Source organism: Hippocampus comes, unplaced genomic scaffold (genome assembly GCF_001891065.2).
Source record: "Hippocampus comes isolate QL1 unplaced genomic scaffold, H_comes_QL1_v1.1 scaffold412, whole genome shotgun sequence".
Classification (NCBI taxonomy): Eukaryota; Metazoa; Chordata; class Actinopteri; order Syngnathiformes; family Syngnathidae; genus Hippocampus; species Hippocampus comes.
The window spans coordinates 35393-59282 of record NW_017805343.1 but is presented as its reverse complement, the minus strand read 5'-3'; the positions used below and the strand labels follow the sequence as shown (position 1 = coordinate 59282).

At 41.2% G+C, this 23890-nt stretch overlaps 1 protein-coding gene across 4 annotated transcripts in view; it reads right to left on the bottom strand.

Annotated features, from left to right (window-relative positions):
* Positions 1 to 1482: 1482 nt before the first annotated feature.
* Positions 1483 to 23890, bottom strand: part of abcd3a (ATP-binding cassette, sub-family D (ALD), member 3a) — a 30164-nt gene continuing 7756 nt past the window's right edge. For 2 of the 4 annotated variants that reach the window (XM_019871841.1, XM_019871844.1), the window contains exons 5-23: positions 22884 to 22953; positions 19918 to 20015; positions 17476 to 17599; positions 16669 to 16725; positions 14297 to 14439; positions 12356 to 12425; positions 11810 to 11879; positions 10951 to 11048; positions 9795 to 9886; positions 9103 to 9200; positions 8368 to 8440; positions 8233 to 8296; positions 7845 to 7922; positions 7371 to 7436; positions 7194 to 7283; positions 5740 to 5859; positions 5160 to 5264; positions 4000 to 4056; positions 1483 to 2495 (exon numbers count right to left, since the gene is read on the bottom strand). In XM_019871841.1, the coding sequence (XP_019727400.1) occupies positions 2418 to 2495; positions 4000 to 4056; positions 5160 to 5264; positions 5740 to 5859; positions 7194 to 7283; positions 7371 to 7436; positions 7845 to 7922; positions 8233 to 8296; positions 8368 to 8440; positions 9103 to 9200; positions 9795 to 9886; positions 10951 to 11048; positions 11810 to 11879; positions 12356 to 12425; positions 14297 to 14439; positions 16669 to 16725; positions 17476 to 17599; positions 19918 to 20015; positions 22884 to 22953 (1651 nt within the window). In that variant the 3' untranslated portion in view covers positions 1483 to 2417. The remainder of the gene's footprint in view (positions 2496 to 3999; positions 4057 to 5159; positions 5265 to 5739; positions 5860 to 7193; positions 7284 to 7370; positions 7437 to 7844; positions 7923 to 8232; positions 8297 to 8367; positions 8441 to 9102; positions 9201 to 9794; positions 9887 to 10950; positions 11049 to 11809; positions 11880 to 12355; positions 12426 to 14296; positions 14440 to 16668; positions 16726 to 17475; positions 17600 to 19917; positions 20016 to 22883; positions 22954 to 23890) is intronic. The other 2 variants (XM_019871845.1, XM_019871843.1) reach the window with 1 other exon arrangement.

Here is a 23890-nt window from a genome sequence, read left to right as displayed (position 1 = left end):
CACATTCCAAGAAATCCTTACAAAAAACGGTGTTGGCATAGTTGCTTGATGTACAGCTTCAGCTTTTCAACAGTCATGTCTTCACAGATGTTTAAGTTACCCATGCCATTGACACGAACACCGCCCCTTAATATACCGTCACGGATGCTGGCTTTCAAACTTCAGACAGGGGCACACTGTGGGAAAACTTAATCAAAAGCACTAAGACAGTCCTGAAAACCCCAATAACGAAAAGTAAACAAACAAAAACCAATGACAGTAACACACTGACACGATGACAAGTGGTCGGCATGGCAGTCCTTATAAACAAAAAGAGCCGATGATGAAATGACCAACAAGTGCGATGCTGGGGGAGAAAGCCCTCTGATGCCCCCTGCTGGAGAACAGATACTGTATTCCAATATATTTTATGACCACGAAAAAGGATGGAGAGCATTTATTCACAGGGAATGAATATATCATATTAGGCCAATGCACTTGTTGAGAAATGTTTTTTCGTCGAGATATTCTCTAATTCGTCACAAAAATCACCTGCGCATCACACATTTGTGCCTGTAATTTTACACATGGCCAGGAAGTGGTGTCATATAGTCAAAGCAAGAACTTTATTTTTGTTTCATCAATCCCTAGGTTAGAGTTGTTGATTTTACCAGTAGGAAACGTTTTGCTTGTTTTGGTTTTGGTTCACCTTGAAGTCTTTTAGTGAAGGTATCGATTGATGGTGAAATTTTTGTTCTGATATAAAGCAATTATTCGCAGCAAACAAAGATAAGTGTTTTGGTGGCTGCTTCGAACTTGAGGGAGTCTTGCTTGATGTACAGCTTCAGCTTTTCAACAGTCATTTCTTCACATATGTGTAAGTTACCCATGCCATTGACACGAACACCGCCCTTTAAGATACCATCACGGATGCTGGCTTTCAAACTTCAGACAGGGGCACACTGTGGGAAAACTTAATCAAAAGCACTAAGACAGTCCTGAAAACCCCAATAACAAAAAGTAAACAAACAAAAACCCATGACAGTAACACACTGACACGATGACGAGTGGTCGCCATGGCAGTCTTTATAAACAAAAGAGCTGATGATGAAATGACCAACAAGTGCGATGCTGGAGGAGAAAGCCCTCTGATGCCCCCTGCTGGAAACAAACAGAACAAAACCATGACAGGGACTATTCCGCGGACGACAGGTAGAGGCGCGGTCGACTGGTTGGGCCCTCCTGATTTAGAGTGTCCAATCAGCCTACCATTCATGTTTTTGGAATGCGGGAGGAAACCGCAGTAGCCGAAGAAAAATCCCGGGCAAGCACAGGGAGCACTCACCTTGAATCAGTCCATTTTAGATGAGCTCGGGCCCAGAGAAGCCAGCGGCATTTCTGGGTGTTGTTGATAAATGGCTTTGGCTTTGCATAGTTGTTATATCCGGTGGTCTGCAATATTGTATATTTCCCATGTTATAGCCCCAAAAAAATACAGTGGTGTCAAGTTTAATTGTGTGCATCGTTTATTTCGATATTTTATACAGAGACTCATTGGAAGACAATCTTGTGCACCTATGAGCCAATTATAGACACATTTCATAATTTATGAGATTACCAATAGCAACCCCCCCACCCCCCAACAAACTTCAGAATGATATCACTGTAAAATTTAAGAGAAGTCAAAATCAACGGAGCAAGAGATAGTCAGTTCTAAATGATCCTACATTGCAGAGGTTATCGTTCTAATCCAAATAGAAAACGGTCACGTGAAACTGCCGTTAAGTCAGCGGTCTGATGAAACGATTACCTTGCACCAGAGTGCTGACAACAACAAATAGCACATTGACATAACCTCGAGCCTGACGTACCGATATTTAATTATGTGACTCTTGCTTTGACATCTGAGCTGACTCAGGATTTGTTTGGCCAGCTTGGACACAGCTAGTCAATCAAAATGCCATTAAAGGATCAAACAGCTGTCCGCCTTCAAACAATTTAGATTTAGAAAAAAAAAAAAACATGAAGAGTCATTTTTGAGTGTGCCAGACAACACTGGTAGAAAATGCTGAAATAGTTTACAAGGAAATGATCTTCCTCTGAAATAAAAACAGTATAAATAGGGTCCTGTACACTGTCCTGGACACTGTTCACAATGGAACAGGACAATTTACGCCAAGTGTGGTTAGTAGGCTTCATGACACTATTATGTAGTGATGTCATCATCTCTAATCATTTTTACACGCGTAAAACATTCAAGTTCGCAATTCAGATATTTTTCCTAAAATCATATTGACAAATGAACAGGTCCCAATTAATTAAAAAAAACAAACCAAAAAGTTACTACACCGTTACCGCATATCAGTGATAGGCACCGTTTTCTGTGCAAATTTTGGACTGGATTAGTAGACAAGTGCATTTCAGTGAGGAGTCACCGGTCAAGAGCCATACTCCACAGTTTCTTCTGTGATGGGTTTGAATTCGTAGTTTCCTCGGCCATCCATGTGCAGGTAATACTTGACAGAAAAAGGGTGAAAGGTTTAAGCAAAAAATTCATTTGTCACAACAGAATTATACCTAAGAAATCTTGAAAAGGGTTTCACACATGTCTTGTCTAATTTTGAAAGGATGTATTTTCATTCACAGCCCAAGAATATCGCAACTCCATTTTTTCTTTGCACCTCACCTATTATCACACTCCATAAGAATTAGAACCGACACTGTTGAACTCTCCTTTGTCACCCGATATTAGCACTGTGAAACTTTGCTAATCTTCAGGATGGATTAAGATAATTAAGTTCTTCATTTCAAAGGGGGCCATTATCATGCTATTTTAAGATTTCCACGGTTAACTATGGGCATAGACATATATCATTATACAGTGATCCCTCGCTATATTCATCTCTCCTTTTATTATTTATAATTTTATCTGTGGTTTTATTGTTCTTGTTTTGATTGTAAAGTGTCCTTGAGTGTTTTGAAAGGCGCTTATAAATGTAATGTATTATTATTCTTATTATATCGCGGCTTCAGTGCATCGTGATTTTCTTCCCCAAAGAACTGCATTCATTTAAAAAAAAAAAAAAAAAAATGCCGAATGACTCAGAGGTTTTGTACATGCCTGTACTGTACTGTATAGGCAACAGGCACTCGTTCAAGGCGCATGATTGGTCGCCAGCGCAACGTCGACCAATGACAGCACGGGTGGATTTATCCCATGAGCTGATTGGCTGTGCATCTTCGCAGCTCCAACCAGCACTTTCCCTTGTGTCTCGTCACCAGGTTGACTCTTTGATCAGTATCTTAGTGGGCCGAAGGGAGCCGCTTTTCCCCAACGCTGATGCAAAAATTCAAATGTTTATGATGAGAAAACCTTTATTTGTCTCACAATGGAGAAATTCCCAATTTACAGCGGCAAAATTATGAAAGGGAGAAGTAGAAGAAGAAAAAGTATATCAATACATATAAATTATAAAACATAAATATAGAATTTACCTGGTGGCTAATCGTGAAAGTGGACGTGCGTATAGTCTGCAGGCGCGGTACGGTGGGGGGCTCCTTACTTTTTATGTATAAACAATTTTTTTTTTTTTTTATTGGGCAGAGCTGTTGTTTAGAGTGCAATAATGAGCAGAAATGCGTGAATGGAAAAAAACATTTCAGGGATCCTTTTTTTGGGAAGGAATTAGCATTTTAACACGGCTAAAAGCTGAAAGAAAATTTTAGTGTGGTATGATATGGCCCCTTTAATAGTAAACTTATTGAGGGTTGTCTCGTGATCGCTATATGATTAATTGATTATACTGTTGACAGTTAAGTTAATCACTGCATGACAAGTGACATGTGAGTTAAATGCTTGAGATGTTTGGCACTTCTTTAGAAAGTACTACATATTCTCAAAAATATGTATTATTGTTTTTTTTTTTTTTAAATGATTGATCAAATGTTTTTTGGGGCTGTTGTCTTTAATGTTCCATTAATAACGTTGCGTTGTGTTCCAATGTTCATCTCAATTCTTACCTCGTGATGCTTCCAAAGAGACTTCCTGTGAGAAACCGTGAACAAAGTAATGCCCACCTACAAAAGAAAGACAAGACAGGACTAGTTACAGTGTCAATAAAGTAAAAGCTGTTCAAACTAGATCACATCTATATGCTTGATAAAAATTTTAAAATAAAATTCACCCGTAGAGTTTTCGCTCTGATTATTCAAATACACATTTATTGATCAGTGAGGAATGTGCTGCGCAGAATAAAAGCAGTAAAATTTACATGAACATGTTAAAATAAATACAGCATATCCTTGAAACAACTTCGGATTTTACCACCCTAACTTTTGGTGTCGGCCATCTCCTGTGCAAAACCCATTCAAGGTCATCCCACAGACTTTTAAAGGTAGACCTTGACAGAACCATCTGTGAAAGTTGTAAGCTGAAACGTAACATTTTTTTAAACTAATTATTCGTTTATGTCATGCCAATAATGAGATATTTCTGAAATAATGCTGCACAAGAACGAGAGGGAAAAGCGGAAGGAACTCGATTGTGTCTGCAAATTTAGAAAAAGAAAAAAAAAACACGCTAGCGTATGTTACGCTATTGTTTAAGCAAGCTTATATTTTACCATACCTGCATCCAATAATGCAATGTGTTGTGGATGTGTTCAATAAAGAAATAGCTCCCCTAACTGACACTAAGCCACTTATCAATTCACACTCACAAAACATTCATTGGTAGTTTGACTACAGTTCACATTTGGATATCGTGTGAAAAAATCTGTGTGGGAAATTGTTAAAGATATGACGGCTGTTTATCAGATTCTGTGTCGGCCGATTTATCTAAGCAATTTTTTGTTTTTTTTTTGTCTACCCCAACTCGACAGAAAAAAAACAGCAAATCCTCGAGGACTAGATTTGAAAGGGCTAGTTTCACGGTACCAACAATATTTGAGTGTTTTATTATCTGTAAATTACAGTAATTTTATTTTTTTCTGTGTTACCTATTAAGTTTGCAAGTAAAAAAAAAAAATTAATTACCATTTAGGTCACGGTTTTAACATTAAATATTTGAATAAAGAAGTCAACTTTTTTTATACCCACTGACTGTTGAGTGAGTTATCCATGTTTCCATACTATCTCGGAGTACCCTTTAATGAGAAGTTCGCAATTGAAAGAGATCATACCATTCTGCAATGGCTGTAGATGTAGTCTTCCACATCAACACTCACGGCACTGGTGCACTCGTCCAGGATAGCAAATTGGGGTTTGTGGTAGAACAGTCGGGCCATCTGCAAAGACAAGAGAAAAAAAGGAATGAAACGCAAAATTACAGAGTTCAAAGTGAATATTTGTAGAAGGTTTTACATCGCATTTTTTTCCCCCCAAAGAACTGTATTCAGAAAAAATTGCCGAATAATGCAGAGGTTTTGTACACGGCTGTACGCATGATTGGTTTCCGGCGCGAGGTTGACCAGTGACAGCACGAGTGGATTTATCCCGTGAGCTGATTGGCTGCGCATCTTCGCAGCCCCGGCCAGCACATTCCCTTGTGTCTCGTCAAGCTGTTGACTCTCTGATCAGTATCTCGTCGCGAGGTTGCGTTTGCTACGTGCGTGGCGGGGAGAGCGAGAGCAAGAGAGTAAAGTTTGCATGTTCTCCTTAAATCTTGATGAACAGTGTACATGTGATTAAATACTTACTCAAGGTACTTGTGGTTGTTCTATAAAGTGACAGTTATAAAACACAGTAGAGATGAATACTTACAGCCATCCTCTGCTTTTCTCCTCCACTCAAAACATCCATCCAGTCCTGCACTGAGTCCCAACTGCCCTCCCTGTTTAAGATGTGGCCCAGCTGAACATTGTCCAAGTACTCCTTCAATACCTGGAGTCATGGGGAACAAAAGTAATGCGATTACAAAGACGCCACTGTATTTCTTGGAAGACAGAACTCAAGTAACACCAAAAATTTCCAACGGTTGGCGGGAGCCCTCACACTAGAGCAGTCCTTCTCAAATAGTAGGGTGCGCCCCCCTCCGAAAGGATTGGTCCATTTCTTAACAGTTTCTGTTCTTTTATATTATTCTACATTAGATGCACTGTTGAATAAAACTGTTTCAAACGAATGGAACATTTGTCAGGTAATTGAATGTTTATCGTGCTCTCATTTGTCATCTGCAGCAAGGAATATGCAATACGTCAAATCCAGCTTGATTTGATGAGTGGAAAGCTTTCACTTGTCAGTCTTATGCTGCACCGCTGCCACCAAGTGGCAAACTGAACAACTACACAGGGAACTGACTCAAGACACATCGTCACTGGAAATAACGGAACGTGGTGCGAAATTAAATCTAAAAGTCAATGAAAATTAATAAATAACATGGTAGGTGAATGTCAATAACGAATACTACTGCATTAAGAAAGAATGAACAACAACAAACCCGTAATTATTGACTATTATTATTTATTAACTATGACCAAATAATTGCCTCTAAGGTATGCTGGCTACGCATTCAAACTATACAAGCATAGCAGGTTTTTTTGCTTTTTTCTTTTTTTTAGCCTCATCGATACACACACACACGCACGCACGCACACACACACACATACATACACGATAAACAAAATTCACAGTTCCGAGTTATCATTAGCACCACAATTCAGTACTTTTTCAACATGTTTTTTATAATTGCTTGCTTTTTTAAAATTATTTAGACACTTCAATGTCCTCCCTGATAAAAGATGCTTACAAACGCAAAGAAACAAGGTTAAAAAAAAGAGAAATAATTAGAAAAACACATAGCAGTGCTGGCAATTGATGGCAATCTACTTCCAGAACAAATCTCTCTCCTCACACAGAGAGAGAGAGAGAGAGAGAGAGAGAGAGAGAGAGACCCACATACATACAGTATCTCTGGATGTCTGGATGTACAGTCTCATTGACTGAAGATGGACAGCAGATGAGATCATGGTAATCATAAATCTAAGGAAATGATATTCCAAATCCAATTCAAAGTGGCCATGAGAACCGAAAAGCATTGCACTACACTTCTCCCTCTCTTGCCCCACTTTTGTCTTTTTTGTCTCGGGCTGACCGGTCGCGGCCCTCCGGGAGAAGCCCCACCGCCCCTTTAGGCCAGCCTGCTCCGAGCCCTTCTGCATGTGCATGCCCAACATAGTACAGTTTGGCTTTTAATGTCAAAGTGGACTTTGTCTCACCTGATCAGATATTCCTTTCCTCCTTTGTTCTTCAATGGTGTCAGGGTAAATCACTTGGTCCCTCAGAGAACCAAGGGTCATATAGGGTCTCTGGGAGGGAAAAAAAAATGGTGTTGCTGAACACATTTTTCCTTTTATTTGTCAGTGTTGGCACCGTCGCCAGTTTGTATATGTTACCTGTGGAACATAAAAGAGCTTCCCTCTCTCTGGTTTAGTCAGTTGTCCCCCAAACAGAGGCCAAAGCTAGAAAACACATAGACACAGTTACTTGAAAGGTTCTATAGTGATAACGTATGTATACACAGACATCCATTGAACATACTTAAATGCAGTTCAAGGACTTGATTTTGAGCATGTATGTCAGATATTTCAATTTAACCCCAATTCCCTGGCGAATAAAGGGAGTCGACTGTTGTTTATTTATCGGATCGCTGTATGGTTATTGTTTTTTGTTTTTTTAACTCGCTAATCAGCTCCAAAATCCTGATCGTGAAAAACCAAGGCACAATGATACTTTTGGACTGTCTCATCCCTCTCACCTGTTGGACCGTGTGAGTCATTTCAATGATAAAATGCATGCTACATGAAATAAACAGCAGATGGAAAAAAAAAACAACATATTTTCCCTTGTGTAGAAAACAAAAAACTTACTTCTCCAAGGACTCTGAACAGCGAGCTCTTGCCACAACCATTTGGTCCGCACACAAGAACATTGGTGCCAGAACTCACCTTGAGCGGGTAAGAAAATTAGTTTTAGCTTTTAGTTTTCGTTCATGATTTAATTTCACTTCTAGTATTTAAAAAAAAATAAACTAAGTGAAAAGGAGACATCTATCATATCATCTATCATCTGAATGTGTTTTGCCTCCAAGTGTTTCATGCCACAAATGGGCGTGGTCATTTTTTTTTTTTTTTAACCAAGGTAATGAAAGTGAAAGTCAAACTGAGATAATCACACACTTGAATAAGCCTTATTCAACAGGCAAAATTCAGTTTCAATTTTGCAAAAATGTATCCACAGTAAAAGGAATCACTTTACCTCAAATGTGAGGTCTCTGATTAGAATGTCTCCATTTGGTGTTGCCAGAGGGGTATGGTCAAATCTGCAAAGTAAAAAGGGTTTCAGCTAAAAAAAAAAAAAAAAAAAAAGAAAAAGAGGCACAAATATACTTACTTGATGATATTATCTCTGTTGATAATTTCACCTTTTCCAGGCACGAGTGTCAGACTTTCTGTTGCGTCAGTCTCTGTAAGTAAAATACACCATTCAGTCAGAGCCAGTCCACTGATTTTGTTTTTTTTTGTATTATTCATTGAACATCAGAATTACTAAAACCATGATTTTCTAACAAGAACAACTACAATAGGGTGGTCAAGTGTGTGATCACTCGCATCCACTTGTCTCATTAATACGTCCAACAGTGCACCATGGCTGGCCACAATTATACCAACGGCGAGCTGAATTCAGGCGAAAAGCTTATTTACACATAAAATATTTTTTATCAATTAGAAAATTGACCATTTTGAACCAGAATTATCTTGCAAAGCAGATAAAAGGATATCAAAAATTATAAAAGATAAAAATGCTTTCGCGGGATATTTAACAAATTTACAACACGAGTCATACAGTAACATGACTGGAACTGTCACGTTCTCAAAAGATTAAACATTTGTAATTTATTTCATTTTGGAAAATACGTTCATAAAATCCAGTGTGTTAAGATCATTTGTTTGCAACGTCTAATTGAGATGTATTTGTCCAATTTGGTAGCCTTACTCAGAAGGTAAGCTACGTGTAGGATTTTTGTTGAAAAACTGTGTCACCTATTTACATTTACATCAAGCAATGTGTCACTTCATACCAAGAACAGCTGCTGCAAAGCAAAAGAAAACAGTGATTGCGACAAACCATATTCACCCTTCTGTTGGGAAACCATGGTGCGTTCATATTTGCCAGAATTTAAATCCTTCAAGACTTTTAACAGCTCAGTGATACGAGTTGTGAATCTGTGGGGGAGGAGAAGACAACAACCAAATGAGATCAGAAATAACTGAATTGAGCAGAGAAGATTAGTCTACTGACTCTACTCTAAGCACTACTCTACGTTTGGTCATTAGTCGACTGGCAAAATACTGTATTTTCTGCACTATAAGGTGCACCTCAAAACATTCAATTTTCTAAAAAGACGACAGTGCGCCTTATAAACTGATGTGTCTTCCATGAATCAATACTCCGATTTTCTGGAAAGCGCTATGTCACAGCTGCAGTTGTGAAAGCGCTATATAAATAAAGCTGTGATGTATTGTATTCCCTTCAGTGTAGCTCCATCTAGTGGATGCATAACGCGACCGCAGCCAACATTGTGGTTTCTATGCTATGCGCCTTGTAATGTGGTGTGCCCTATATGTGAAAACTGTTTTTAAATAGGCCATTCATTGACGGTGCGCCTTATACTCCGAAGCCTAATAGTGCGGAAAATACGGTAATTGTTCGTGGCAGTCGTATTCAGGAATAATGATGAGGGGAAAAAATGTGAAAAGCAGAGAAGCCACTGCTCATTCCACACAATTGTTGTTGTTTTTTCAGAATTAAATACTTACCCTGAGAGCCGAGTCATTTCTCGACCAGCGAGAACAATCCTGCCAAGAGCCTGGGACATCCGAAGGAGCATCCTGCCACTCTGGTAATAATCCTACCGAAAAAATGTCCAACACTGCTTAAGACTCATTGTTTAAAAACACATCCACTAAACATTTTTCAGAACAAAATATTTTTTGATTCGGGTCATTGTCATTCAGTGTTCAAGATGATCTGAGGGTGGATGAAGAATTTAAGCAGGCTATAGTATCTCACAAAAATGAGTACACCCCTATTTTTGTAAATATTTTTTCCTATGTTTTCATGGAACAACACAAGGGAGAAGACACTTTGCTAAAATATTGACAGTGTGTAGCTCTTGCCTGCGAATAGAATGGAGATTTCTTTCCAGTGAATGGGAGCCATTGCTTCTTCATAGGGAAACGTGTTAATGGCATCTATAAAATCCTAAATTTGGGAGCAATGTCTCTAATACTTTTGGAATAGAAAGAGTTCATGCATATACATGAGCAAATAAATTTGGATGATGATCAGTCATGTTTTTCATGCATTAAGTGATGTTAACATTTTCTCTCTGAAGCATATAACGTCAACAAAATCAATACTATTGCCACCTTGATCATCATCATGTGGAGCAAGAATTCTTTAATTCAGACACGCAGAATGTTATTTTCCACCAAATGCCATTTTGAACTTTCACAGACCAGTATGAGAGCGTGTGAGTGTGTTTACACCAATTTTAAAATGTTCCCCCGTTACATTTACCAGTCACATGGCACCAAATAGGGGAAAATATAGATAGGGGAAAAAATTATAATGGGGCCCAATTTGGATGTTTCACTCTGGAGTAAACCCACTTTTGTTGAGTTATTAACAGCTGTTTTGAGGGGCCAGCAAATTTCCATTGTGTTACAAGCGACGGACTCCATTGTATTGCCATTTTTCTTCACAGTAAATCATTATTCCACACTATATTTTCTTCCTGAGATTACAAATCTAAATGGTCAGAGTCATTTAAAAGTGTGGTCCACGATTTGTACAATTGACATAATGATTTTATTTGCCCACTCTTAGCTAAAACAATTCAAAATACAATGAGGGAAAAGGCAGTGGAATTGCATTTTTTTCTGATGTAGGAGTGTGATTGATCTCGCTGACCTCCAGGAGCTCAGACTGTGTGCTGTGATGATGTCGCGGGTGGGACAGGTTTAAGAAAGGCCTGCTAACCACCAGGTATCCCACAACAGTGGCAATGTCTGCAAGAGATCCACACACACACACACGCACGCACGCACGCACGCACGCACGCACGCACGCACGCACGCGCGAACAAATTAGAAAATGGACACACGTTTTTCAATTTCGGTTCATAGATACGACTACTTGGCAGACGTGGGTGGAGAAGTAAATTTTTCTGGTCAGTCATTCTTCACTCCACAGCAAAGAATGATATATATATATATATGTTCTTAATAAAAGTTAAAAAAAAAAAAATTCTGAAAAACTGTGATACAGTCGAAAATGTTGGTGCAACGAATGCTTGATCCAAAAACAAAATGTCAGGCGCACCAGTGGACCCAGTGCAAAAAGTTAGCCTACAGCCCTGCTCAAAGTAAAACAACCAGCCGAATAATGGCATGCATCTCAAAAACCTAACTCGGGATCATAACATGGGCTGCTCCCTGGACACTGGAGGAGGTGGCCAACAGGAGGAGCTAAGCTAACAGCTATGATGGACAGACCCCCCCCAACGCTCGCTCGTTCCTGCCGACGGCTGTCAGACTATTGAATAGACGGGCCTGAAAACCTGGACTCACCCCCCACTCAACCATTTTTAATATGCTTATTTTTATATTTTATATTTATATCTATTGATATACTTTTTGTTCTTCTACTTTATCATTTCATAATTGTGCTGCTGTAAATGAGGAATTTCTCCATTGTGATACAAATAAAGGTTATCTTAGCTTATAAATACATAATAGTACTTAAAAGTAAGAAAAAAAATTCCACTTACATTTGGCAATTATGCTGTCCACAAATCCCATTGTAAAACGGAAGAAGATGAAGTTATGTAGATGGTCAACCTGGAAGGTATGTATGAAAAAAAATCTGACTGAGCGTATATAAATTCTGAACCATTTATCCATCAAAAGCGTGACATTTTTTTTCATTTCAAGCGTATAAAAATGAGTAAAATAGAAGGATTGATATTGTTTGAAAAAAAATCAACACAAACAGCAAATAATTAGCCTGTTTACACAAACATGATTATTTTCATGTACGAAAAGGAGGAGGAAGAAGCTTAAAGAAGCTCTTTTTGTTTACTAATATATCAACATTACTGATGAATCTTAAGTGTTGATGTAAAGAGACGAAATTTGTGAGTCAGGGTTCATAACGGGTTCTATATACTGCATATCACAGACAGATAAAGATAAAGATAGAGCTAGAGAGATAAAGATGGAGAGATAGAAAGAGAGAGAGACAGAGAGATAGAGAGAGATATGCAAAACAGTAACACATACAGTCACACTACACTACAACCTCAACTAATACCTACCAGTTTTTTAAAAGTAGTGTGAATGGTCTGTTTTTCTCTCAGGTTCCCATTGTAGAATGCAATCTCCTCACTGCAGGAAAAAAAAAAGGTTGATTTACACAGTAGATGGCAATTTTCAGGGGATGTTTTAAACTGCTTGATAAACAATTCATCTTTCAAACCTGCATTTCATGTTTAATTGGGTCATCTTTATCTGATAGTCAAATTTGTTCGATCTTGAAGCTTAAAAAATATATATACAGTGGTACCTCGACTTACGAATGTTTCTTCATATGAAATTCTCAAGTTACAAAATGCCTCAACAGGAAAATATTGCCTATTGTTTCGAAAGAAATTTCAAGATACAAAAGGTGAAAATACAGTATGGGCCGCTATTCGCAGCTACGAGTTTCCTGAACGCAACTTTCTTATAGCTGCTCTGCCATTGGCTATTACCTAGCATCTTCCTGGCATCCCATTGACTAAGAGGGACCTCTATCATATGTGTCTATGTGAGAGGATAGATAAGATATGCGTCTATGCAGCGTCTTCGTCAATCGCCCCTCAGGCCATGAGGCGTTCCGATAGTTTTACGTAAATGTGAATCACCCAGAAAGACGTTGTTCACCAGTCGTGCTATCGCTCACGATGCTGATGTTTGCTTTGGACATTTTCGAAAGACTGTGAAAAGCTGACAAAAGCAAACGTCCTTGGATTAGTTCTTTATAAACGCCAGCCAAAAACCACTTCTGAGAGAGAACATGAACTAAAGAGGGCAAACAACAATGAGGACACAGTTAAAAGTTAAATGACCATAATTTTTATTCTTGACTTTCTTCTTTTTTACATTATGCACAATTCTCATTTATTGTGCGACAATATAATTGTAACGTATTTTTTACATATTTTGATGCATTTTTATGCTTTACAAAACATTTATGTCTGAATTTCGGGGTGGTTTGGAACGGATTAGGGCATTTACATGGAAAACGCATCTCTACTTACAAAATTTTCTCATTAAATTTCTTCCAGAACCAATTCATTTCGTAAGTTGAGGTACCACTGTATTCGAGTAATGAAAAATAATGAAATTTGAGAAGAGGACAGACACTTGACTGCACTGTAGTTTCACTGGTCACACTGTCCTGCTTACTGGCAAATCCGTTGCAAGAGGTTAAATCGGACATCATACAAAGTGAGACTTGGCCTACAAGTTCTTAAAAACAAAGACATCATGTCACAAGCCAAAGAAATTTAAGAACAGGTGCACATGTGCATAAAATCTATCAGTGTGGTAAAAGGCTTTAGGACTCCAGTGAATCATGTCAAGAGCCACACCCACAAAAAATCCAAAACATTCAAAGAACTGTAGTTTTTCACTGGCATTGGTTCGTGACACAGACATTTGGAAGACATTGTGCAAAAATGGCATCCAAGGGAAAGTTCCAAACGGCCAAAAAACACATTGATTAACCCTGAAGACTTTTGGAGAAATTCATCCATCCATTCATCCATCCATTTTCCAATCTGCTTATCATTACAAGGGTCGCAGGCATGCTGGAGCCAATATCCCAGGGCAATGGGCGGGTCACAGCCTGAACTGGTTGCCACCCAATCGCAGGGGACACAGACGATCCATCCGCGCTCACAATCACACCGTAGGAAAATTTAGAGTGTTCCGTTAACCTGCCATGCAGGATTGTTGGAGGAACACGTTCAAAATTTCTTTGCCACAAGGAGAACTCTTTGCAACCTTTTACGAACTCTGACAAAACCCCAACATTTGCAAGGTTTGAAAGCACTCGCTGCTCAGTGAGATACGGCTTTACGAGACAGGATGTAATATGAGATCATAACTGTTGGGGTTTTTTTATCCTTTAACAATGCAAGCACAGGCCGCAAAAGAAAATCTGTATTGAAACAGACGAACCACTTCCAAATTCTCAGTGCTGGTTCATTTACCTGTTGGTGATGAGGCGAGAGTTTACATAACGGTACTCTCCCTCATAGCGTTGCTCCGTGACAGTCATTTTGCCGATGGGTCTCCTCAATCGGGTCAGCAGCAAACCGGAGATGAGCAGGTATGACATCATGATGGCTGGGCCCTAGGTAGGCAGAGAATTATAGATGTCTATAAATACATCTATCCATCGATCCATTTTCTTCCGCTTATCCTGTGTCGGTTCGCAGGGCCAACAGCTTTAGCAGGGAAACCCAGACTTCCCTCTCCCTAGCCACTTGTTCCAGCTCTTCCCAGGGGTGTCCCGAGGCGTTCCAAGGCAAGCTGGGTGACATAGTCTCTCCAGCGTGTCCTGGGTCATCCCCGGGGCCTCCTGCCGGTGGGACATGCCCAGAACACGTCACCAGGGAGGCATTTAGGGGGCATCCTAATAAGATGCCCGAGCCACCTCATCTGGCTCCTCTCGACGTGGAGGAGAAGTGGCATGACTCTGAGCCCCTCCAGGATGACCGAGCTTCTCACCTTATCTCTAAGGGAGAGCCCGGACACCCTGCGGAGAAAACTCATGTCGGCCGCTTGTATGCAGCATCTCGTAGTCTCTCCAGCGTGTCCTGGGTAATCCCCGGGGACATGCCCAGAACACGTCACCAGGGAGGCATTCAGGGGGCATCCTAATAAGATGCCCGAGCCACCTCATCTGGCTCCTCTCGACGTGGAGGAGAAGTGGCATGACTCTGAGCCCCTCCAGGATGACCGAGCTTCTCACCTTATCTCTAAGGGAGAGCCCGGACACCCTGCGGAGAAAACTCTTGTCGGCCGCTTGTATGCAGCATCTCGTTTTTTCGGTCACGACCCATAGCTCGTGACCATAGATGAGGGTTGGAACGTAGATCGACCAGTAAATTGAGAGCTTCGCCTTTTGGCTCAGCTCCTTCTTCACCACGACAAACCGACACAAAGTCCGCATCACAGTAGGGTGTAGGGCTAGTCCAATGTTCCACGGCCAAGACGAAAACTTCACTGCTCCTCCTGAATCTGAGGCTCAACTACCTGACGGACCCTCCTCTACAGCGCCCCTGAATAGACCTTATTACCAGGGAGGCTGAGGAGTGTGATCCCTCTGTCGTTGGAACACGCCCTCCGGTCCCCCTTTTTAAAAAGAGGGACCACCAACCCGGTCTGCCAATCCAGAGGCACTCTCCTCGATGACCACGCGATGTTGCAAGGGCATGTCAACCAGACAGCCCTACAACATCGAGAGCCTTGAGGAACTCCGGGTGAATCTCATCCACCTGTGGGGTTCTGCCACAAAGAAGCTATTGAACCACATCGGTGACTTCAACCCCGGAGATAGGAGAGCCCACCTCAGAGTCCTCATACTGTGCTTCCTGCAAGGAAGGCGTGTTGGTGGAGTTCCGGAGGTCTTCGAAGTATTCTGCCCACCGACTCACAACGCCCCGAGTCGAGGTCAGCAGTGCCCCATCCCTACTGTACACAGTGTTAATGGTGCATTGCTTCCCCCTCCTGAAACGTCGGATGGTGGACCAGAATCCTCAAAGCCATCCGGAAGTCAGCTTCCATGGCCTCACCAAACTTTTCCCACGCCTGAGTTTTTGCATTCCGCTTAGCCAGTCAATACTCATCAGCGGCCTCTGGGGTCACACAGGCCATTAAGGCCCGACAGAACTTCAGCTTGACGGCATCCCTAACTGCTGGTGTCCACTAGCGAGTACGGGGGTTGTCGCCACGACAGGCACCAACCACCTTCCGGCCACAACTCAGTTGGCCTCAACAATAGAGACACAGAACATGGTCTACTCGGACTCAATCTCTCCCGCCACCCCCGGGACATGGGAAAAGCTCTGCCAGAGGTGGGAGTTGAAACTCCTTCTGACAAGGGATTCCGCCAGAGGTTCCCAACAAACGCTCACAATACGTTTGGGTCTGCCAGGTTGGACCGGCATCTTCCCCCACCATCGGAGACAACTCACCACTGGGTTGTGATCAGTTGACAGCGCCACCCCTCTCTTCACCCGAGTGTCCAAAGCATGTAGCCACAAATCCCAATTCCTCCCAATCACACCGTTCCAGGTCTAAATGTCATTGCCCACGTGAGCATCGAAGTCCCCCAGCAGAACATGGAGTCCCCAGCAGGAGCGCTCTCCAGCACACCCTCTAAGAGTCTAAGGACTCCAAAAAGGGGGGTACGCTGAGCTGCTGTTCAACAGTCAAGAACCGTCCCCCCACCCGAAGGCGGAGGAAGGCAACCCTCTCATCTACCGGTGTGAACCCCAATGTACAGGCCACATCCCACCCCTAATTTAGACACTTAGACAATTTCAATGACCTTGGAAACAAGCATAGTGTCGCATACCTGAGCTCCAATGGCACTTGTCAGCTTGAAGATGTACAAACCAATATCGAGCAAAGGCTGTGGAAAAGACAAAACGGACTATTAGTGTTTGACAACAACTCAAGGGCATATCTATGTATTACACTCGTGAACAAAAATTAGGTTCCCTTCAATTTAAGAACAACAAAAAAGAAACCACACATTTTTCAATGACAGGGCATTGTGATTTTCCAAGAATATTGTAGTAGATAGAAGTGATAATTTGAAAATGTAAACAATGGAAGGGATTTTTACAACTAAAGTGTTGCACATTGGTATTAAGGTTTCCTAATTATTGTGCGAAAACATTAACACGATCAGGATCTGCACATAAATGAATGTTAGTCGTTATGAATAATAACGAGGACTGTCAGTTAAGTCGTTTTAGAATTGATTATCAATAACTCCATCGAGTGCTCCGGAAATCGACCCATACTCCCATTTCAAGACAGCAAATTTTGTGTCAACCAAAATTTTGTGGTCAACTTTTTCCCCCCCAAACTAAAAGAATACGTGACAATAACAATAATTGTTTATGTAGTTTCAGCAAATTTGTTATATCAGAAGCGTGTATCACACTGGTAGACTGTCGCACCAATCTGCAGCCAAGCACAAGCTCTCAGCTTCAAAAAGGTTGGTGTACTACGTTTACAGGTACGGAGCAAATTAAACAGAGGTTGGCCAATGACTTCTGAAATGAATGTACAGTATTAAACTATTTCCCAAATCGTATTCAATGTGATTTTTATGAGCTCAAGAATCATTGTGCCGAGAGTTTAAGTTTTGTACCTTGCTGAGGTTGGAATAGAGATCCACCACACTGTTGCAAAATTTTTCAACATCTTGAGTCAACAACTGGTCTGCATTGGCAATCCGGTTGTCCAAGTTGCCCATTTTGTAGTAGGTGAAGCCCCTGAAAGAGAGGAAAAAAGATTTCAGGGAATATATGAACAATAACTGGATATCAAGAATCATGACCCATATAAAAAAGGTGCGCTTTCCAACACGTTCAGTTTTCAACTGTCCACCACTCAAGACAGAGTTCAATTTGGTTGAAATTAATATCTGCCGGGAAAATGTTTTGTCTGGATTCTGCAGTTGGATGCTGAACAAGGGCCAGCATGTATGTGTAAGAGAGAGATGGGGAAATAAGTTTGTTGCAAAAAAAAAAAAAAAAAAAAAAGTGGTAATTGTACATATTTCTAGAAATTACAGATTGTGGACCCAGCAGGCAAAGAGTCCCCCTTGGCGTTGTCAGCAACCCATGGCTCGGGAGCCACATGCAGCTCTTTCATCCTTATGTTGCGACTCTGCACGGCTTGGGAAAATGAAGCAACGTATCCGATTAAATCATTAAAAGTGTCTTTCTCAAAAACGTGTTTCACTTCTTTCGACAGACCTTATGCAATTGGGTGATCAGCGTTCGCCTTCAGAGACCTTTGTGAGCACTTGCCGTGTATTCAAGCATTTATTTTGCCAAAATTTGATTGTTCTGTAAAATAGTGCTACTTTTTCCCAATTAATTTTTAAATTCAGGTCAAGGCTCCGCTACACACTCCAAAAGCCAAAAGGATGAAGGCTCACGCTGGAGGTTTGCTCTCACTTTTGCCTTTTAATTGTTTGAAAGATACCATCAACTGTGATTTTTATAACAGTATTTGCTGCACGATAAGGCGCTTCAGATGACACGGCGCACCTTCAATGAATGGCCAATTTTAAAACTGTTTTGAGATATAGGGCACTGCGTCATAAGGTGCATTGAAGCTACAATACTGGCTGCGGTTGCGCGATGCATCCACTAGATGGTGCTACTCTAAAGGAATACAATACAATACAATACTCAACTCAACTGTATTTATAGAGCACTTTCAAACAGCCATCGCTGCATACAAAGTGCTGTACATGGAGCAAATTAACATATACAACAAACAATACTGTTCAGCTTTAGTCTCACAGAGCCTTCACAACCACTGCAGCTGTGACAAAGCCATTAGAACTGGTCACAAACACGGACATGAAATGTATAAATACTAATGGCAGAACAAAACAATAAAAGAAAGACAAAAGATTTGAAGACAACTGATTCAACAAAAAGGCTTGCATCCACAAAGGGCTAAATATCTCCAGGAGGCTTGCTTGTCTCCTCCTTCCTTCGTTGAGTCAGTAGTTAACTATGCTTTTAGTACTATCTTTGTTTCAATATGGCTGCGGAAAGCTGACAAAGTAGTTGTCTGTTTGAGTGTGTGTTGGCAACTGCACATGTCAATTCGTATCGGGCAGAACCCTTTTAGGTTACAATTAAGTTCCTGCTAATAATCACCACTAGATGGAATAGGAACACTAAGAGGAAAATAACTTGATGGGGTTAGTGGAAACAACTCAATGGGGAATGTAAAGAGAGTTACAGTCTCTTCAATCAGGTGCATCTATTATAGGGCGCACTGTCGGCTTTTGAGAAAAAGGAATGCTTGAATTGAATGTGCCTTATAGTTGCTGTTACTGTTAATTTATTCACAAAAATCAAAAATTAACGGATCCTTATGATTGTATCAAAATCAGCTTTGTCGTACTGAATCGTGTCATTCCAAAAAAGTGACACAGCACTTTGTGTCGAACCGTTGAGCCTTTTGAATCGAGGTGTATCGTGTCGGTCAAAAAGACATTTGGTTACAACCCTAATAAATATAGTTATAGGCGTAAAACCGCAATAAGAGAAAGTTATTTAAGTTTAAAAAGATGCTTATACAAAGCCTCTTTTGCTAAGGCCAGACAAAAAAGATGTGTGTTTCCGGTAACATGAAATTTCACCGGGGCGCGCTGCCGCCTCCGCCACCGTCCTCCTCTGCCGTCGGTTTTTACTCGGGCCGTGGTGTTCACCAAATAGTTCGCTGAATTTTTTCGATACATCAATGGATGCTATTTTCTTAACATTACGGTGCGAGCATGCGACTGTAACACAGAAAACGCTGTTTAAACTGTCGTCGGAGATCACGGCCGCCGCCATGTTTCAATGTTGTTGACAGACGACAGGGCAAACGACGCATGCGCTCAACGTGAATATCGCGAGAGTTTGCACCGATGTAAACCCTCTACACAAAAATGTAGAGGGTTGTTTGAAAAAAATGCCGACCGTAAAGTTTTTTTCGAGGTAGAAATTCTCGGTCGGTCGGGTTACCGGAAACACACTGTTTTTTTTTTCTACGCCTAATTTGATGATGGTGTATTACTTACTGCAGGTACTGGTCATATAGGTGCTTTGTGAGCCGCTCTCGAAACCTCAGTTTCAGCTCATTCAGTCCCAACTTCAGGAAGTTGTTCACCAAGGCTATCTGTAAGGCAACAGATCACATTAATCCCTCCTAAAAAAAACGTCTTCAAACGGAGTGTAGTGTAAGGAGTAATGGAATGAGAAATTTAGTAAATGAAAGTAAAGTTTTGTATTTTTACGATAAAGAAAACAATGGTGCAACTCACAGAAATAACTCACTGGGAACCACCTGGCTCAATTTTAAAAGAAACACAAAACGGAACACACTTTCTCTCGACAATGATGTGTTACAATAATAGGTTTTCAATAACATATTTCAACTCCTGTGCATCACCAGCTCATACCAATGGTGAAAAACAATGGTTGCAACATCATGCTTTGGGTTCATTTTTCTTCAGCCGAAACAGGCTCTTTTGTCAAGTGATGAATGAACAACTCCAAACACGGTGTACTGTTTCTGGCCGTTCAAGTTTGATTCATTCAAGGACAAAGCTTGAAAACCTATCCATCCATGTTCTAATGTACTGATCATCACAAGAGCATGCTGGAGCCTATCCTAGCTGTCCTCGGGCAGGAGGCGGGGGACACCCTGAATCGGTTGCCAGCCAATCGCAGGGCACACAGAGACGAACAACCATCCACGCTCACACTCACACCTCGGGACAATATAGAGTGTTCAATCAGCCTACCATGCATGTTTTTGGAATGTGGGAGGAAACCAGAGTACCCGGAGAAAACCCACACAGGCACGGGGGAGAACATGCAAACTCCACACAAGAAGGCCGGAGCGGAGTCGAACCCTACACCTTTGCACTGCGAAACCGACGTGCCGCCCAGCTTGAAAACCCAATTTACTGAAATCCATTTTCTCCATTAAAATGAATTAAAATGCCATTGATGTATTTCAGATCTAAAACAAAACCACGATTAAAGAAACAGCACTGCATAACATTAAAGCTTAACTCATTTCATACACAATACGCATACGCATGTATAAAACGTAGTCCTCACCGAACCAGAACTTATACACAAGTATTTTATGTTTTTTTTCCACTTGAAAATGGACAGGAGAGTCTGACACAACTTTTGACTTAAGGATCCGGCTTGACTGCAACATTAATCATTTTAAACACCTGCCATCAGGCGGCACTGTTTGTAAAAAAAAAAAAAAAATCAGCAAGGATCATGTTACAGAGGAAGTATAATAGCAGGAATAGAAGAAAGGAATAGGATGGAGATGTGGTCTGTACTGTGTACAGTTTGCATACAGAAAGGGGAAGGAACATGGAGATAGTACAGATGGATAAAATAAGACAGCAGACCCTCAAGGGTGGGTTTTTTTTTTGGGGGGGGGGGGCTCCTCGTCTTAACATGATGACGGCTTTGATGGCGAAAATGACACTTTGTCCCAGAAAATGGAACACGTAGTCCTCAAATGAGGTTCCACATGGGTATGGCTCGCATGGCTCACGGTGCATTTCGCCCGAGATTTCTTCGGACGATACAGATATGTCTGATGAGTCGGTGTCTTCAGACAAAGAAGGGGGCCTTCACTGGACCATTCAGAACAAGGAGTTAAGAGCTAACTAGCTTGCAAGTTCCTGGTTGTAGCTTCCCCATCATGCCCTCATCGTTATATGCCCAGAAATGTGTTCTATTTCACTATAAAGTTGCCATGAATACAAATAATATATGTACAGATCATGCACCTTGTAGATGTCGACAAATAAATGGACAGTTTATGTGCAGTATTGCTTGCTAGATAGGCAAATGTGCGTACTGACATTCGCTCGGTTAGAGGCATCACCAAAAATAAAATAAGAGGTGGTCCAGTCAGCTCTACTAAAAGCACTGCGCTCATTGCATTTCTTCAGTAAGTTGGATGCTCACCAATGAGGAAGAAAACAGTGTCGCGGAGGCATTAGAGTAAACAGCGAGTTACAAGCGTGCAAAATTTCAGAATTGGGAGAGCGCCTTTTACGCCATCAGATTGGGCTACTGTGTTGGACTGCGTCATCAAACATGGGCATGGATGCGGGCTCAGATGAAGTGTGGAACAAGGGCACAAAAGAAGGGGGGGAGGGGCAACAGTGAGAAAATAACGCCCAGCAACCAAGGAAAGAATAGCAATCGGCTTGGGACAGTTTCGCGTTGACATCATCAGGTTAATGCAATTTGGTCCTAAAAATGGGCATTAAGAAATCTTTAAAAAAATCATCAGAAAACAAGCCGATAATCAGCAGCGAAGCAGGAGTATTCTGAATATTTTGTTTGGAACATTTTGAGTTTGAAAGGAAAACTTACATAAATATTAACAATAATATGCATGTAATGTACTGTAAGCATATAGCACTTGGCGTGCAAAATGTCTGTATGTGTGCCTGGCAAGGGCCAAGGCCTCATCAGTGAAATTCAGAAATCGAAGCTGTTTGAGCAGCTTATGAACATCTGAGTTTTGGCCGAATAGAGTTCTGTTTCTGGATTTCAATGTTTTTACTGTTTGTCTTGCACAATGTGCGGCTGAAAGCGCAGCAGCAATTGCCTGTGCTGTCATGTGTCTGAAGCATGCTGGTCACTGAAATTTTGGCTCGCACCACAAGGCAAATGGGGAAAAAAAAAAATCAACAGAGACCTGCTCATTAGTCGAAAAACCTACGTGGGGGCACTCAAAAGTCAAGGTATCACTGTACCAATCCGTTTTGATCCATAAAGTGTGAATTTTTAAATTGAAACGTACAGGTGATTTTTCAGTTTTTAGTCTCAATCGGGGAAAAAAAAAACTGTTGTGTTAATTTCCATATTAACATTGAGTGAGTTAAAAAGTAACTAAATAAAACAGCTTTTTGAAAAGAAATCGTGAAGACGTGAAGCAAATAAAATTGATGTTCACGATAAAAATACAATATAAAAATAGAAATAATGCACTTACAACTGGCATGAATCGGATGAAGCTGAACAAGAAGGTCTTGAAATCTTTCGTTGAGCGGCCAATTATTGCACTGCAAAACATACACAAAGACAAACAAGTCAGAAAAAGCATGTATCACACTGATTATTGACTTGGGTGGTGGGAGGGGTTTGCTGGTTGAATTTCATCTTGGACACGAAATCTAAAGCTCATCCTCTTGGCCCTTTTTGTGTGGAATTTGCATGTTCCTCAAAATCCTCAGTGGGTTTTCTGCTGGGGCTGCAATCTCTTCAACAACATTGAAGAGGACATATTGTGGGAAAGCTCCAGCCTTCCTGTGTGGAGTTTGCATGCTCTCCCGTGACTGCGTGGGTTTTCTCCGGGTACTCAGGTTTCCTCCCACATTCCAAAAACATGCATAACAGGTTGATTGAACGTTCAAAATTGTCCCGAGGTGTGATTGTGAGCACAGATGGTTGTTCGTCTCTGTGTGCCCTGCGATTGGCTGACAACCGCTTAAACTCACATGGGTCGTGGGCCATGCTGGAGCCTATCCAAGCTGCCTTCGGGCAGTTGGTGGGGTACAACCTGAACTGGTTGCCGGCCAATCGCAGGGCACACATAGACAAACAACCATTCACGCTCACACTCACACCTCGGAACAATTTAGAGCACATATGTCAAAGTGCCGGCCCGCGGGCCAAATCCGGCCCGCGAGAATGTTTTCAGTGGCCCCTGGGATGATATTGATTTATTATTAGAACCGGCCCGCGGACTGCAGCAAGCCGAGAGCCCGCAGATCTTTTACACGCACCAAAACTACATTTCCCACAATGCAACGGTGACGCGCCAAGCAGTCGGCCGCTTTATTTAAATATTTATTCGTCTAGCAGTCGTTCCCATAACAGTGACATTAGCTTTCAGATACCCATCAAAAATGGCAAAACGGAAGGTGGACACTGAGAACCGCGGGTTTCAAACAAGGTGAGAGTCGAAGAACATGTTCATGGACGTAGCTGGAAAACCTG